The sequence below is a fragment of the Schistocerca nitens genome, chromosome 9 (genome assembly GCF_023898315.1).
Source record: "Schistocerca nitens isolate TAMUIC-IGC-003100 chromosome 9, iqSchNite1.1, whole genome shotgun sequence".
Classification (NCBI taxonomy): Eukaryota; Metazoa; Arthropoda; class Insecta; order Orthoptera; family Acrididae; genus Schistocerca; species Schistocerca nitens.
In genome coordinates this window covers 460,731,296-460,749,826 of record NC_064622.1, presented here as the reverse complement: position 1 = coordinate 460,749,826, position 18,531 = coordinate 460,731,296, and the positions used below count along the sequence as shown (strand labels likewise).

The 18,531-nt window shown below is 37.5% G+C and overlaps 2 protein-coding genes and 1 long non-coding RNA gene across 4 annotated transcripts; 1 reads left to right on the top strand and 2 right to left on the bottom strand.

Annotated features, from left to right (window-relative positions):
- Positions 1-982: 982 nt before the first annotated feature.
- On the bottom strand, positions 983-2,318 carry LOC126203197 (uncharacterized). The gene is made up of 2 exons (XM_049937441.1): positions 1,256-2,318; positions 983-1,171 (listed from the first exon to the last, which is right to left on the bottom strand). The coding sequence occupies exons 1-2, from the start codon at positions 2,286-2,288 to the stop codon at positions 1,065-1,067; spliced, it is 1,140 nt and encodes a 379-aa protein (XP_049793398.1). The 5' UTR covers positions 2,289-2,318; the 3' UTR covers positions 983-1,064.
- Positions 2,319-2,396: 78 nt separating this feature from the next.
- On the bottom strand, positions 2,397-9,303 carry LOC126204325 (uncharacterized). The gene is made up of 2 exons (XM_049938708.1): positions 8,884-9,303; positions 2,397-2,682 (listed from the first exon to the last, which is right to left on the bottom strand). Exons 1-2 carry the CDS (start codon positions 9,270-9,272, stop codon positions 2,397-2,399), a joined length of 675 nt encoding a protein of 224 aa, XP_049794665.1. The 5' UTR covers positions 9,273-9,303.
- Positions 9,304-13,431: 4,128 nt separating this feature from the next.
- Positions 13,432-17,108, top strand: LOC126203198 (uncharacterized). 2 transcript variants are annotated; one of them, XR_007540238.1, is made up of 5 exons: positions 13,432-14,432; positions 14,539-15,155; positions 15,278-15,357; positions 15,501-15,575; positions 15,679-17,108. It is a non-coding gene; the product is annotated as an uncharacterized LOC126203198 (long non-coding RNA). The 2 variants fall into 2 exon arrangements; XR_007540237.1 differs by having other exon boundaries at positions 15,278-15,575.
- Positions 17,109-18,531: the final 1,423 nt, after the last annotated feature.

The window sequence follows — 18,531 nt, the reverse complement described above, 5'->3', positions numbered from 1 at the left end:
ACTGGGAGATGAAGAAGCTTGCACAGGATAGAGTAGCATGGAGAGCTGCATCAAACCAGTCTCAGGACTGAAGACAACAACAACAACAACAACAACTTTCAATATTGTAGCTGTCTGTAGGTCACACTGGAAAACTTCCAGCCATTTCTGAAAAATTTGGAATTCTTTGTTGTGCTATCTGTCAGACAGAGGGAAGCAAACTTTTGTTTATGGGAATTTCAATGTAGATTTTCTGAAAGAGTCTGATTGAAAGAATGACCTCAAAGTTTTGCTAGGTTCTTCCAATTTGACATCAAGTATTAATTTTCCTATTTGGGTAGTTCAAGAAATCAGCACACTGAAAGATAATGTTTTTATAGACCAAGATAAATTTAATCAAATACAAATTTTTCATGTTAAGAACAGTCTTCCTGATCATGATGCACAGCTCGTTGCAGTATATGACATCTCTACACAGCATGGCAAAACAGTTCTCCAAAATAGTGTGTTCAATTAATGATTTAACAATTGCAAATTTTAGGGAAAGCTTGCAACAGACTGGGATGAGGTGTACAGGGAACCTGATGCTAATTTAAAATTTAATCTAATTCATGGTACTTTTATGAGTAAATTTGAAAACTGTTTTCCTAAGAAAACAGTGAGACATAATTGTAAGATACCATCTAAAAAGCCATGGCTTACTAAAGGCGTAAAAATATCTTGTTAACAGAAAAAGGAAATGTATCTTATAGCTAGAAGTAATGATCCAGAAATAATCCAACATTATAAAAACTAATGCACTGTATTGAGAAAATTTATTAAAGAGTCCAGAAGTATGTGGATTACGTCTGAGATTAGTAACTCTAATAATAAAATTAAAACAATTTGAAATATTGTTTAAAAGGGAAACAGGGCAACCAAGAGGACAGGAAGACTGTATTTCCATCAAACACAATGAAAATTTTGTTAAAAAAGTAGAAAATATTTTTAATAATCATTTTTGTATGTTTTAGACAAAATAGGATACAACCATTAAATAGGAAATGCAAGGCTTTTGTATGGAGTAGCACACTTTGATAGAATATTCAAAATTTCTGGGTGTGTGCATTTTTTCTTTTCACTACCTTCTTTCTTCTTCCAATTGATGTTGATTGTATCGGAATGCGTTTTCTCATATTATGTCTCGCTTTGCCTGAAACAATTACAAAAGGTAACTTGAAGAAGTAAGCAATTACACTCTCTCTGTATATGTGAAGTACATTTGCACGGCACGTACCTTCACCAAGCGTCAACAACATGGAAGCGCAGGCAGATGGAGTTTTCTTCTTTTCAACTTGGAGGAGGAAAGCCTCAAAGCTCTTCGTCATCTCTTCCGGTGACCTACTAGATAGCTCTGTGAGATGAGCTACTGCTCTGTTTAATAGATTTATATTTGTTTTGTGGGAAATGTTTTTGAGATGTGTTGTGTCTGGTATTTCTTCTTCAACATCACGTTTTTCTTCTTGTGCATCCATTTGCCCCACATCAGCATCAAGTCTCTCTTCTGTATTATCTATGCTGATCTGGAGCACATTATCTCTCTCTTCCTCTGTATCAATGTGCTCCACATCAGCATCATTTAATGTTGCAGTATTTTGGGGTCCATGAAGAGGCTCCAGCCAATTTTGGGGGGGCTGCTTACCCGTCGCTATAAAATAATACTTTCGACGAATTTCTTCACTGTTTACAGCTTTTTCATACTTTTCTGATCGGTAAACAATACTAGCCCAATCAATGTGTTTACATCTCTTGCCCGTATTGCCCTCAAGACAATTACAAACAAGCACAGCCATGTTGACTACATAGAAGCGATTCTCTATACTCTCACTTGGAACCAACAGAAAGCCTTCTTGAATCATCATTATCTTACTCAGAATTTCCGGTGTAGGTACCCTAATGGTCTCGTGGAAAGATTTCAGGCTTGCTCTGTTAGCAGCATCAAGCAGCTTCATCTCAAAATAAGAATTCACCCTTGTGAGTATGATGTCGACCATGTGCACTACATTGACCGCTTTTCTTCTCTCAAAAATGTAGTCTTTCAAAATCCTCATGAACGCTTCACTGTAGTTATTAGTGTGGTGCCCCTGTATCAACATACGGGTTCGATAAGGAAGTGCCCATAGGTGTCGCCTTTCCCAATACCCATCTAAGTATGTTTGATAACTGTTGTGTTCGTCACATATATTTGCTTTAGCTGCGTTATAATTATCTGTAGCTTCATCTTTGGTTTTTGAATACATGATTTTTTTAAAGTCTTTAAAGTACTGCATTTGCTTGTCCTGCGGTATTCCATGTTTGGTTTTTATAAGCCACCGCCACACTGCCTGCATCACATGGAAAATGATCTTATAATGGCATTTTGTTCTGATTTGCAGTCGTCAGTAAAAAAAGACATGTGGTCCATCAATGTTCCCCCCCCCCCCCCCCCCCAAAATATCTTTTCCTACTATCTCTTTCAATAGCTGGAAGCCTATTTGCAAAACTTCACAGCTTTCTGATGAAGTTACTATAATTCCCAGCGGTAAACCTCCACATGCACTGGGTGTGAGTAACACAAAAACTCTACTGCCATTGTGGTCTAAAGATCCTGTTGAATCAATGAAGACCATTTCTGGTGCCATTTCTTCACACATATGTACTTTCTTCATCAATGATGAGCAAATGCTGAAAATAAAATACATTAACATTAATACTGACAGATTTTAAAACTCTGCAGAGAGCATAAGCTTATATCCAAATCAACATATTTAAAGGGGAAGGTAAATGAGCCTAAAATAAGGATATGTGCAGATTGGAGGAATGGATAACGGCAGCTATGCCATGTTTGTACAGACAAAAATTTCTAAAAGGGTGTGGAAGTATTAAGGAACAACTACAACTGGAGTTAGGGGATTACCGGGGAGGTTTCAGACCATGGATAAGCCATGAAGAGCAGATAACTGGTTTCAAAACTTTAATGGGATACTATAGGAAACTGAAAAAACCTCAGTCAATAACATTGGAAGACTTTAAGAAAGCATGTGTCTGTCTCCATAGATGTTCAGTATTAACAATTAAAGGAATCTCAGACTACATACAAAACTAATTAAACTAACATCATTTACTCTAAGAAACATCAAAAGTAAAGTTTACAGAAGAGATTAATGAACCATTTATCATACAGATTGTCTTACGGCAAAGTGACTGCCTATCACCATTAATATTCAACTGTGCACTGGAATATAAAGTGTGAGAATGGTACAAGCATAACCCAAACAATATTAAGTATTGCAAGTGGATCATTCCACACCAAGTGGACCAGTGGTCCCCACTGTACCATTTCAAAATGTAATGCAATTTCATGGGAGGTTTCCACAATGTCTTGGGTGGAATTTACAACGTGTAAGGAATAACTTTTATGAAAGGTTCTGGTAAGTTACATGCCTGTGCTTTCGTATAATGAAATAACATTTTGTACTGAGGAAGAATAGTTTAGCGATTAGATTTCTAAATACATCTGGTGACAGCTGCACTTCCTCAAAAATGGCAGAAAATTCATTGTGCTACTTGGAGAGCCCATAACAGCCATAAATCATACCTCTATGCACGCACCTGGAAAACTGATGATCATGTTTAGGGATTTTTTGGGTCCATTTTGTTTAATCGTTTTGATCTTGCTGTATTTAGGAAGAGTATTCTTTAAGCTTTGGAAGCTATAAAGTTTAATTTTAGATCAAATGCGTGCTTCTGGATGTAATGAGCCCAAAAAGACAAATGCGTGCTTCTGGATGTAATGAGCCCAAAAAGATTTTTCTTGGCATTATTGATAACACAGCCAAAACATTTCTCACCATTGTTGAACAAATATAATTAATTTTCTTTCAATTGCAACTTCCCCGCTGGTGTTCATCTTGTGATTAGCTGGCTCTCAGAATATTTCAGTGATAAGTGGAGTGAGGGGTTGTGGATAGAATCTGTGAGTGGTCTGTTATCAGTATAAATAGTGAAAGCCCAAACTTCAATGTTGTCACAAAACCGATGGGTAGCCTCATACCCAGTGAGGAGCTTTGTTTCAAATGCTGATCACTTGCCTTTGTGAGACGAATAATTTTTGTGTAAAGAAGTGAAGGGACTGAGAATGTCACCAATGTGTTGCTGAAGGACAGCACCCCAATGCAAGAGTCACTAGCTTCAGACATGATGGATAGGTGAGCATGAAACAGGATGTGCTAATGTGACAGCATTAGCCGATACCTTTTTGGGGGCAGAAAAGGACTGGTGCACGAGTTTTGTCCACGCAACCTTCTTCCCTGCGGTGTATTTTCCTGCGAAAGTGTCTGTACGGGGTGCCTGAATATCCGATGCCAGGGGGATGTGCTCATGATGGATGTTGCACAGCCCAAGAAAATGGTGTTGCACAATCCGAGATTTCTCATGGTTGATTTCCACATTGTGCAAATCTAAAGCTGGTGTGCAGCACGGTCAAATGTTTATTGTGCTCCTTGGGAGAGGTGGAGAAAATCAGGATATCATCTAGGTATGCATAGCTAAAAGGCACTTTGAGAAGAATGGAGTTAGTGAACCTTAGAATAGGTATGCTCATGGGTGGTATCCAGTAGAAAATGACTGTCAAACTGTCAATGAATTTCCAAAGATTATTGACAAACAGTTCACTTTTGGGTTTGTTGTCAATAGAGCAGTCTTTGTACTAAACCTCTATAAAGTCTGAAAGCTGGTAAGAATTTATAAGCTGTATCGCATTACATTTCTCTTTGAGAATGCAATCTGTACCATCTATCACCAAAATTGTTTATTAGTTTCGTTTGTATGCTTAATTTATTCAATAGTAAAGAAATTCTTTAATTTCACTGAATAATGTTTAAGAACTACTGAACTCTGTAAATTATATTTTAATGAAAATTGTTTGTATATGAAAAAACGCTGACAGGCGGGACATATTGCTTGCAATGAATTGTGCAATTTATATGAGACAATTAAGGTAAAACTTATCCCCTAAAGCATCAAAGCAGATCATGTCCTTTCTGCTTTACTATCTTTGAAGAATGTTAAGAAAATGGATGACAAAGGGAGATGAAAGTAATATCATAATGGTCTGAAATCTGATGAGGTCAGTGAAGTAATAGGAGGAGGACAGAAAGGAAGAAAGCAACAAGTATTAAGGAAAAACAGGCTCTCTTAAGGAACACTGTAGCTTTGAAAATGAAAAACGAGGAAAAAAAGGCTAAGAAAGCAAAAATACTGGTTGAAAAAGAAAGGAAAGTCCATTGGAAGTAGTTCCTCATTCACTTCAAGTTTAGGATCCCATAAGTGTCTTTAAAGCCTGGGAAAGGCTGTAAAAATGGATATAATCACAGTTGTCAGTGATACCCACAAAAAGAGAATAATTCTTAAAAAGTACACTGAAATCACAGGCCAGAAATAGCAGCTACATTTTTTTCAGAGCCAACTGTCAAAGAAATTAAACACAGCATGCCCAGGATAACTGAAGAAATAAAACAGATGATTGGTGATTTTTCTTTAATATTATTTTACAATCAGCAGGAAAGCAAGGCGCATGCTAACTTTAATTACCTGTTGGTGTAAGTAGTGTGTGCTTAAACTTTCCTAGTACTAGCTAGCACTTGTTTCATCTAATTTCTTGTGACATGGAGAAAGTGTCCTGTATCTTAGGACACTGTGATACTTGTGGTGAAATCTGTGATTTTTTCAATTTCTTCCTGAAGGGAAGGTGTTGACAAGAATCAGTCTGTCAAATCGAAGAGGGAAAATAAAAACCTAGTCCTTTTAAATGTAAGTTTCTGAAAATGAAGATCAGGTTCCAGTATTCCAGAAATTTCTATTATAAACAATGTTCAAGCTGCTGAATTAAGAAAAAAAAAAAAAGCTTAATACCAGTGAAACATAATGTGTTCTGCAGATAGATTCTGCAGAAAACTACTCAGTTCCCCAGGGCAAAATACAATCAGCATATTGCTGTTACAAACAAGTATCTTAAACACAAACTAAAAGATAAACTACCAGAACAGTAAAACAATCTTTGTCTCCTTTGATGGAGAACTGCTTCCCAATTTATAAATAAATGACACTTGGGATTACTGAAGACTGGGATACACCCCCCCCCCCCCCCCCCAGGGGGCCTGCTTTGACCAACATCATCAACAACATGATGAAACCACCTTTATCGATCACAACAACATTCCCACGAATCATGAAACTAGTGGGACAACTGCGGTAATCAGGGGGGTTTTGGGTGGGGACAATCTTAAAAAACACCCAGCAAACACAAAACCTCAACTTGAAACACCACAATCGAACCAGAAACTACAAATGTTAGCACAATATGAGATGCAAATCCTCAACAAAATCCACCGGTATCCCAAACTACAATAGAACTATATAGGTCAACTGAAATCCAGGGTACCAGAAACCTAGCTCCCCCTCTAAAACCTCCAACCCCCCACCACCCAACCCAACTGCAATAGCCAATACTCTAACAATTATATCAACCCAACACCAAAAAAATAATGTTACTGGCATCTTAAAACTCCAGTGCACCTACACAGGTAAACTGAATACCAGAAACATCCTCCCTCAATACAACTGAAATAGCAATGAGAGTCTAGTTATGGTGTCGACAGCTTTTACACAACTTGCAGAAATTCATAACAGCATGGTTAATCACGGAATGCAATGATGACAAACTACAATCCTTAGGCACACAACCAATTGGAAACATTTCAAATATGATTAGGAATCAGCATTAGTTACATTTGAAGAATGTATTAATGGTTCAGACAAAGAATATTGGTTAAAAGCAATAGAAGAAGAAGAAGAGATCTTGTTATGTTTTTTGGCACTAAAAAGCAATTGTTACTTCATTTAGTAACACATCATGCAGGATAGCCGCAATCTTAAAAGAGATATGGATCTTTAAAGGGAAAGAGAAAAATTTCTATATGTGAATGTTGATTTCATGTAAAAATCATTTCTCTATGGGAAGCTATATGAAGAGATTAACACTTTAAATTTCAATATCATGAAGCCATAAAAAGTCTTTGGTATTTGTCATGTAAAACGAGACCAGATCTTGGATTTACAGTCAATTATTGGGGCCTCCTCACAGAAGATCCTTAGAAAAGGGTTAACCACATTGTAAACAGACCTCAGATCCCTACTAAATTCCAAAAATTATGGCCTTTTATATATTAAAAAAGCAGGTGAAACTATTCATCCGGTTCTAGGCGCTCAGTCCGGAGCCGAGCGACTGCTACGGTCGCAGGTTCGAATCCTGCCTCGGGCATGGGTGTGTGTGATGTCCTTAGGTTAGTAAGGTTTAAATAGTTCTAAGTTCTAGGGGACTGATGACCTCAGATGATGAATCCCATAGTGCTCAGAGCCCATTTTACTATTCATCTACATATCTATTGTGAGGCTGACAATGCACAAGATTTAATAGACAGGAAGAGTACAAGTGCATACGTTGTTCTTTATAATAGTGCTCCGATCATTTGAAGTTCCAAGAAGCAAAGTGTGGCAACAGTAACTTGCTCAATTAAGCAGAATACGTTTCGGCAGTAGAATGTGTCAAAGAAATCAAACAGAAGACTCTATTACAAAAGTTACCCAGAAGCAGAGTGAAGATCATTCTTCAAGTAAATAATCAAAGTATTATCCAAATGATCAAATATGGACAGTTAGTTAGACAAAGGAAACATGTGAAATTTCACAAAGTTAGTGAATAGTACAGAGAAAGTTTGAGATAAAGTATTGTTGTACAGAGGTACTTCTCAGAAATGCCGACCAAAGCTCTTCTGAGATCAAAGTTCGAGAAATTTGAAAATGCTAATATGAAACAATTACCATAACTCATTGGTCCCAAAAAATATTAAGTGGCAACAGTATATCGTGTGATTGAACAAAATTGGGAAAGGGGGGGATATTGAAAGCGTTAAACAGGTGAAATACAATGTTTACTGTGTGCATTTTTAAGGGATGGCATCCATAAAAAAAGAAGTGCTAAAAATACCTACGAGTTTATATAAGAAAAATATATGTGTGTATAGTAGGTTGTTATAGCATGTATAAATTTCGGTAGTGTAAAATGTGTATGTCTCTTATTACATTCACAATGAAGTGAAAATAATATAACACTGCAGAACTGCCATAGCTTTCAATCAACTAGTCTCAAGATGAACAACATCCTACATCTTATGTGGATGCAGTTAACACTTCTACACAGTGAGTACTCCACTAGCAATTCTAAGAGATTTGCCTTTCCAGGCTTCTATGAAATACCAAAAGCGGTTCATTGGGTTATGTGAGGTGGAATGCATTTGCAGCTCAATTCATCTTCAAACCAACTAACACAACAGATATTTAGAGAATACCAGTAACTTAGGCCTACTTAAGTTACAAAGTAGAATAAATTGGAGATGCATAAGTAAATAATACCAAGTAAAGGGGGCTTTAAATGCTGAAGTATAGAAGAAAATACAACCAGCAAGAACAACAATTGGGTAGAAATATCTTTCTCTGGATATCTGATGAAAAGGAAACACAATTAGTAGGACAATAATAGAGAAGCTGTGGAATAGTAAGAGCAACATTAAATAGATTACAGAATTCAGGAAGATTTAAGGCAATTCCAATTACATAACATGGTTTAAAAAAACACAGACAATGCCAGAATACCGCAAAACACACACACAGTGTGATAGATTGAGGGAATATTGGACACAAAAAAAAACATAATTGGCTAGCTACAGTGGTCCTAAGAGGCCATAAAATATATTTTGATAAAATAATAATTGGCAAAATGTATGAAAAACCACTTACCACTACAAACATTTGAAACTGGTCTCTTACCATATTATATAATCGGCATCTTTCATAACCATCTTGCAACACACATTCCTAACTTCTGTATTGTATTTCAGCAATCTCTGTTGCAAGAATTCCTTCCCTTCATTAAAATCCATGGGTCCATAATCCTTCTCAAGTGTTTTCCTGTATAAATTATAGCAGAACTTATAATCTGGGCACTGACTTCTGTCTCCCAGCACTAATGGGTAATCGGAATGATTAAGCTGAATGTCAGTCTTAATACATTGAAGTGCACTAGCAGGTGAATGACCCTTTTGAAACAGAGATATCAATGTTTCCTGAACTTCATGTGACGGCTTCCTATACTTTAATGAAGCAGCACTGTCAATGCTGTGATTATGATTCAGTGTCAGTTTCACTTCACATGGCATTTGTCTATAAATATCAATTATTCCTGCAAATTTTCCTCGATACTTTTAGGAGGGGGTTCTTTCGTGCACAACATGAATTTTTATTATCATTTTCGATGGACAGTTTGTGTTTTTTGTGACAGGATGCACTGCAGAATCATGAACTCTTTCCGAAACTGTGTTATGATGGCAGAACATCAAATGCCTCAAAATGAGGTGTTTCATTGACTGTGTTTCAGATGACCTGATACTGTAAGTTGGGAAATACGGAAGCGTCCGATCCAACCCGTCGGCTTTGACCCATGACGTCACAAATATGGCGGAAACGACCATAAACGACAATTCCAATATGGCGGATATAAAAACGTTGCATACGTATCATAAAGACGAAAATACATAGAAAAACAACACACACACAGGTTTCACAAAAAGCCTAATGACTCTAACGGGACAAGCGTGGGAAATTGGGGGTTTTTGGGTGGGGAGAAACTAAATATAAACAAATTTAGCCACCCACCGCCATACAAAACCACGCAAGACGACGAAAAAAATCGACACCACAAAACTCACCAAATACCACAAAACACATTATTATCTGGAATCGGACACTTCCCTTGACCTATATAGGTCTACAGTAGCTCCCGATCCCATAAATTGGGATCGAACACTTCCCTTGACCTATATAGCTCAACAGCATCTCCCGATCCCATCTCCCAATACAAAAATCAAAAAACACCGCAAAACATTGCTAACAAACACTTCCCTTGACCTACATATATCTACAGCAGCTCCCGATCCCATAAATTGGGATCGAACAGTTCCCTTGACCTATATAGCTCAACAGCAACTCCCGATCCCATCTCCCATTACAAAAATCAACATACTCCACCAAACATTGAGATTTAACACTTCCCTCCAACTATATAGCTCAACAGCAGCTACCAATCCCATAACTTAGGATCGACCACTACCTTTGACCTATGTAACTCAAAAACATCTCCCAATACGAATACCAATACCAACTTCCACAGCCACAAATTTCAATGAAACACTTCCCTATACCCCAATACACAACACATACGCCAAAAACAAAAAAAAAGGGAACTTACCACAAGAAAGTTCCAGCCCCACAAACTAGATTGGCCACCACAATCACACACAAATGCAAACACACACACAAACCAACGAAAAAATACTGAACCAAAAGAAAAACCCAACCCACCCACACCTCAACCCCCCCCCCCCCACAACCCCAAAATAAAAAACCCACAAACAAAAACCAAATGCAACCCAAAAAACATCTCAATTCCGACAGGCCGGAACTTTAACCAATTTCATTGGTTCACGGCACACACCGCACTTCACGACTTCGGCAATTAAGCCAAATAGCTGAAGGAATTTAATCAGCTCTAAAGCTGTCTCTCCCATCATAGCCCTCAATCGAGAACTATTAATCTGGTCTTTCATATCCATTCCTGAACAAAAAACCACAACCGAATACACTTAATAACAAACTCACCCGACGTACAGCAATCATCATTACATTAACCATCACACAAACCCGTTAACTCACTGATACAAATTCCGCTTCAAAAAGACGCACGCAGCACTCACCACTAAGCAACAGCAAACTGAGCCCAACACACCAAACAAACGAAAACCATGAACATACCACCAAAGGGCACAACAAACAACAACACGACATCTACAAACACGCCACACTCACAAACCAAACTCCGCGCCGTAATGACGTCACACACCACAACACCCTTACGTCACGGGTCAAAGCCGACGCGTGAGATCGGATGTTTCTGTTGACCCGTAAGTTGTTTTAGTTCTCTCTTCAAATGGCTGCGACATCAAGAGATGAGTTTAAGCAGTGGTTGACAAACCACTGCTTAAACTCATCTCTTGATGTCGCAGCCATTAGGAATTGTATGCTTTCCACTTGTGGCACATCACTGGCACTTCTCTGAATTTGCAGCACATGCGTTTTCCATTGTGGAAGAATAATCTGTTGAGGAAAATTCATTGGTTTATTACTACGATGCCAAACACGAGATTCGTAAGAGAACGATAGTACAACTAGTTCTAAATACTTACAGCCACTTCTCTCTTGTCCTCATCCCGAATGCTGTCATCAAAAGATATCATTTTCTTTTCAACTTCGAACAAAGCGGACGCGCACATTCAAAGCAGGCGAAAAGCACAAGTTCGAACAAAGCATATACGCACACACGAAGCAGGCAAGAAGCACTGTGTTTTCTGGCGGGAAAGGCAACATAGTACACTCAAGTAAAACCAGGAGCGCTGGCAGTCACGCCCCGCCTCCTGTCCGTGTGGAGGTGGAATCACGTGACCAGCCTGTGGCCGTTGTGGAGGGGAGACTGCAAATTCCGTGTGAAACTTGAGTCTTGCCTGTTTGTTGCAGTTGGCCTTGAAAATGGCGGCGTGTTCTGCCGCCGAAATGTCGGTGGTCGCTGAAAGTGTTACCTGGCTGAATTCCCGGAAGTTATTTGAAAGTCATATACGCCAGGAGAAACTCAGGTCTCACTTATAATTTTTTCCAACATTATCATTTCATGTGGAAATTGCGCAGTTGCTGATAGAATAGTTACATGACATTAACTGTCCGAATTATAGTGAAGATCTCAGCTTCTGATTTCATCTTTAATTATAAAATTTGGAGTAAAACTATGTAGCGTGGTGTAACAGGCTGCAAAGCAACCGCGAGCCCGCTCTATTTAATCTAGAACGTGGATGTTCACTTCCCTGAAATTTATGTTCTACGTCAGACAGTAATTAGAAATCAGTTTCCATTTTTGTTGCTGTATAGTGTAACTCAAGGCTGCGATTTGATTTTGATTGTGCCAAATTAACACCGAGTGAAGTGCGCTGTAATTTAAAATCTGAATGGTGTATTGTATTTCACGTGGCTCTTAATTACTGTTGTAAGATTTCAAACTTGAAGTGGCGTGAGGAAATGTTTACATTGTAAGTATAATTAATAGAACAGAATAGAATCTTTATTTGCCTATTGGTATGTTATCCATACAATTGGCGTCGACAGTGTGTTAAACACATAAAAGCAAAATATAATTACGCAAGTATTTATGTGCAGGACAAATATACATATGCTAAAATAATCGTAATAATAAAATAATCATAATTACAGTGGTACTACAGTGTTAACATAACAGCAGTAGTAGTAGTTAATTACATTTATCACATAGTATACAAAAGTGTCTATAATTGTTGTATCTTAAGTACCCTGTAGGAAAAAAGTGTGAATGCTTATACTTTACTCTCACACACCTATAGTCATACTTCATTATGTAGTTACCGCCTGCTTACTGCTTCTGCATATTTCATGTCTATCACTGTTTAGAAAGTCATCAGTTGAGAAGTACAGCATACATTTGAACCACACTTCTAGGAGATGCTTCAAACTATTCATTGGTAGATTGCTTCCTGTTCTTATAGGTTAATTGTCAGTCTTGAGTATGAAGATAAAGATTACTATTATTTAGGATGTTATGGGCATGGACTTGGGATCTTAAATTAAAATTCTTGATGTTTCCTTTGGCATGTGTTAAACAGTTGTAGGTACACATACGAGGCAGTCACTATCTTGAATTCTTTAAAGCATTTTTCCCAGCTTTGTCTTGGTGCTAGATGCAATATACGTCTTTCTTCTACCACTTCAAGATGGTACTTCAATTCACTCAGTTACCCCAAAACAGTATTCCGTACTGCAATTGTGAATGAAAGAAAAATATGCAGAAATTAATAAATGTTTGCTAATATTGCATTTCATGTTGTGCAGTAGCAAGTTTGCCACATAGATGATTTATATGCTTATGTCGTGTGAGTTTTTGATGTAAATGCAATTCCAGTAATTTAACAAATTTTGTCTTGTTTAAATGTCTTTAGGGTGAAGTAAACTACCTCCATTTTCATTTTATTTATTGATAATTGATCGGCCCTTCACCAGTCACTGCTCATTTCAGTTAAAACTTTGTTGTATTCTAACATATTTGTGATTTTCTCCATCAGTGATGAGTGTCATGTCATCAGCATATAGCACTTGGAAAGTAAATTGTACTCTAAATGTATATCCTGCCTCTGTTGCTGACACAATCTGTATGTTGATGTTAAACTTATTGTTTTATAGGTGAAGCCTCTCTTGCAGTGGAGTTGCCAGAAGGCACTACAGCCAGCAGCACACAGGGGGAAGCAGTTCCCTCCACATCAGAGCATCAGATAGCCATCATGGAATACGTTCCCAAAAAGATGGGACTGCTTCAAAAGAAGGTGGATAGCAAATTAATGGGTCTGTTCACAAAAGGCTATCAACCTTTCTCTATTGTAAATGACTCGGGATTTTGTAATTTTGTACATGCACTGAATCCTGCATATGAAATCCTGAGTAGGACTGTGACAAATGTAATGTTGCCAGCAGCATATGCAGAAGCAAATGAGAAAGTACAACAAAAGCTGCAAGGCATAAAGACAATCTCTATAACACCAGATTGCTGGACATCAACTTCCAATGAAAGTTGTATGGCTGTGAGTGGACACTTCATAAATGAACAATTCAGATTACAGTCTCTACTGCTGGAATACAATCATTTCAGTGGTTTCCATACCAGCTCAAATTTGTCCACAGCTTTGATAAAAATTACAGAAAAATTTAGTCTTGGTGGCAAAATTTTAATGGTGGTCTCGGACAATGCACCAAATATAAAAAATGGAGTTTCCACCATTCTCAAGTGGAAACATTTTGGTTGTTATGCCCATACTCTTGATTTAGTTGTGCAGGATGAACTTAAAAATGTCCTGGAAGTTCACCAGAAAGTCAAGACAATTGTAGGTTTTTTAAAAGAAGCAGCAGTGCAACAGAGTGGCTCTTAACATGCCAACAGAACAGTGGCAAAGTTAACATCAAGAAATTGATACAGGACTTGCCCACAAGGTGGAATTCAACCCTGTTTGTTGGAACGTATTGTTGAATTATCAGAGGCAGTAAAAATTACAGTTGCCCTTTGTAACAGGCCCACAGAACTTCCATCACTGTCAAATGATGAGTGGGAAATCTGCTCCGAACTCTGTTCGATTCCGAAACCGTTTGAGCAGGTTTCGAGGTAGCTCAGTGCAGAGGAGTACCCAACTGACAGCTTGGTAAGTTAATAATTTACTTTATTTGGCTCATGTAAGTTCAGTGTCATTTTATGTATACTTTTCTTATGTGTTGTGTAGTTGTTAGCATATTTGTCTCAATTTTCAGGTTATAGTCCTGACACATGGCCTTCTGGCAGTGTGTGATGAAATAGCCGAAATGCGGTTACATGAAGTTTCAATGAAAGTTGTTGATGCATTGAAAGAGGGGCTTACAAACCGGTTTTCGAATCTTGAGCAGAGCAAATCCGTAGCCCTTGCTACCCTGCTGGATCCACGATTCAAATTGCTGACATTTCAGAACCAGACAGCAGCAGACAACACGAAGAAACAGTTAATTAATATTGTTGCCCAGAGACTGGAAAAATGTAGGCCAGTAGGTATTCAGCCTTCACAAAAACCTGCTGAGCCAAATAATTTGGCAACTGAGTCCTCTCTGTGGGGCATATTTGATAAGCTAGTGAAACATGCACAGCCACAGGGCACAGTACAGTCACGTGCTATTGTAGAGGTTCAAAGGTATGTTGACAGCTCAGTCATCAGTAGAAATGAGGATCCTCTGGCATGGTGGAGACAAAATCAGTACATATACCCAACCATTGCAAAAGAAGTGCAAGAGAGATTCAATGTTGTAGCAACTTCTGTGCCTTGTGAGAGGGTGTTCACTAAAAGTGGACATTTAATAAATGACAGAAGAACCCGCCTCAAGCCATTGAACAGAAGCTGGTAAGTGATACATCATTAGAACACAGTACATTGTTAAACTGCTCATAACCAGAATAGTTGTTTATGAACAAGAATAATTTTCATCTTCAATATGTTTCTTACATGCATACACTCTCTTGCAGAAAATTGTGGACCCGTGTGAGGTTTGCTTCCATGGAGGTAACTAGGCACTTCCAACACAACCAAACAAGACCAAACAACTGTATGATGCCTAGCAATATTACAACGTGTGTGTGTGTGTGTGTGTGTGTGTGTGTGTCCAGTATGTAGATGAAACATTTTATTCTTCTAGTACATATGTTGTCATGAAAAAAAAAACTGAACTCATTTGTATTTTGATCACAGGCAGGTAACTGGGCACTTTCAACACAAGCGAACAAGACCACACAACTGTATGATGCCTAGGAAAATGTAAAATATGTGGGTATTTGTGTCCAATACATAGGTGAAGCCTTTTACTCTTCTTGAGCACATGTTGTCATGAAGAAAATTGTGAACATATTTGTATTTTGATTACATGCAGGTAACTGGGCACTTTCAACACAACCAAACAGACCTCACAACTGTATGATGATTAGCAAAATGTAAAATATGTGAGTATTTTGGTGTTTCATAATTCATGCTAAGAATAATTTTGCCGGAATAAGTTATTTAGGAAGTATGGGATATAACTAGGAACATGCATGAAATGAAATGTTTGGGCTCGGATTCACTTTGTAACTGTGCAAAGTTAAGTGTTATAATGTATTGTACTAAGATATGATTTTTCAATATTGTTTTGACGGATCAACATATAGTATAACAGAGCATAATCCTTACACAATAAAGGCTCACAAACAAGTCATTTGTCATACACTGTGGGCTTACTAAAATTCAATTTTTTTATCTTGTGTTGCAGATACTTTTCATTTACTGCAAGTATTTCACTTTGGCATAAATGTGAGTTACATCTCTAGCATTAAAAGATTGGTAACACAGACCATTGATATCACTTCCAAGACTGTGTTTTCCTTGTCATACTAGTTTCTGTTTGTTGAAAAACACACATTTAGTTTTGTTGATATATGCACAGTAATGAACAATTTAATGAGGCAGAGACCACATATATTTATCCAGAATTTCATCATCCACTACTACATTTAAATCTTATAGATCATTAACTATTTGTTCATTCAATTGTCCACAGAAAGGTGACAGAGGAACAGGTCATACTGGGAGCAGTATCAGTCTGTGACTTGGATGGAGCAGTTACTGATTTGATACCATTAAAGCACATAAGCTTTGTAATGATTAAGATGATGAGTCCATGTAAATACTGGAAGTTTTATTTCTTTATACTAAAACTTGCTACTTTAAGTTATGTTTCAGAAATATCTTCAGCACCTCGACTTGAAAAATAACAGGAATACCATCTAGAATATTACAAGTGAGGACAGTGAGTCAATGATAATCCATGAGCTTAGGTTGAAGGAAAATAAATTCTATATATCTAATAAAAGTTGATTATAATGTGTGATGTTGTAGACAAATAATAATCTGTTTTGTGCTATCTTTTACATAATGAACTTGGTGACAACATGTGGAGCAAAACTGGAATGAGCAAAGAATACCAACCAAGTTTAAGACCCAAAAACCAGAAAGAGCCACGACCCGTGGTGGAACACACCCATGTTTGAAAAATTTGTTCCAAATGCACAGTGATTTTTTTTATTTTATTTTATTTTATTTGTTGATGTACACAGTTGATAACGTCCTACTGGGGTTTTGAGGAGCTGGTTTTCCTTCACTGTTGGCAAATGCCAGGACATATGAGAAGTTTCCAGCTCAGAAAATGCTGTAGATAAATACCAAAAGAAAACTGCTTCCTGTAACATCTTTTATTAAAAATGTGTCATAATGCAATTTGTAACTTTTCTAAATATTTGCAGTCTGTGTAACTTGTAAAACTGAATTAATTATGTAGAAGAAACAGCTTGTTTACATAACAATGTAACTGTATTTACATCAACATTGTATTATTTAATATTTACTGACAATACCACATGTGAAACCATAGATAAATAAAATCTATTGGAATTTAAACAGAAATACTGCATTTTACCTGGTAGGAAATAGCTCTTATTCCTTGCAATAGCCAGTCAGATGACATTAGATATGTGCTCAAGTTCACAATGTTACTACTCGCTAGCATTTCCCGAGACCACTTGCTAATGCAATGTTAAGTCTCTTACAAAGCTAAAAATGTGAAGAATTTAATGAAGTTTGTTCCTGCAGCTGCAGGTAAGTTCACCACGTGAGAATGTACCTTTCCAGTACCCAGTGTCTTTCTTTGAACCAAGTTAAGAACAAGGGCTACAGACACGTTTAAAATTTGGAGAGCAAGTTTAACATTTCATCTTTCTAATAGACTTGGGTGAAGACTCCCATTTCAATGTGAAAAATTTGTTTTATGCATATATTCCCGAAATGTAGCTGTAGCGTCACCATCTTCTTCAAAACAAACTGCTGTGTATTGTTCAACTTGCTTGCTCCAATCCAGCCACATGTTACATAGGGCCTATACATTTTAAACTTACGTACTGGAAAAGGAATTGCAACTGAGACTTCATACTGGCCTGAAGATCTAGGTGTTCGCCCTTAAAATTTATCTCAGCAGGATTACTGAAGTATTACTTGGTCTTTATGTTAACTACGCTATTTTTAAAAACAACTCCAATAACCTCATACTCAAAGTTATTGGCAACTTACTTTACATATTAAAAAAAGAAATTTGCCTCAGTGGTTTTAACACAGGTAATATGCCTCAGCTTAGTACTGTGTGTGCATACTGTATGAGGACATGCACATTCAGCACCAGTAATGGTTGGTCAAACAGCTGTAACTGAACGTATTAGCATATATCTATAAGAATCAGCATTGCATATTCTCCTGAAAATATCATTTAGAGACAAGTAACCTAAAAATGTGTTTGATTCTGCTTCCCATAAGAAAATTGTGGTAAATATTCCACATGCCTACAGGACTTTGCAATGTTAACACACCAAAACTCTGACATCTGTATAAGTGTAATGAAACAAAGACAATAGTATTGAATCATATGAATGCCTCACTTTTGTTCCGACAGTTCAAGACTATGGAGAAAAATTTTACACCTGGCATTCTACATGGCAACTGCACACAACAACATTTTGCTGACACTACAAGCACCTTTATAAGTAAACTTTTCCTGGTTTACCTTCAAGTACTGCACTTAAACGATTCCTGATTTAACTGGAAGATCTATACTTCCCACTTTCGTAACAGGCTGAAAATGCATACTCTAGACCTTCGGCTATGTTCCAGGTCAGTGTCACACCAAGCTTGTGGGGAAAGGGGG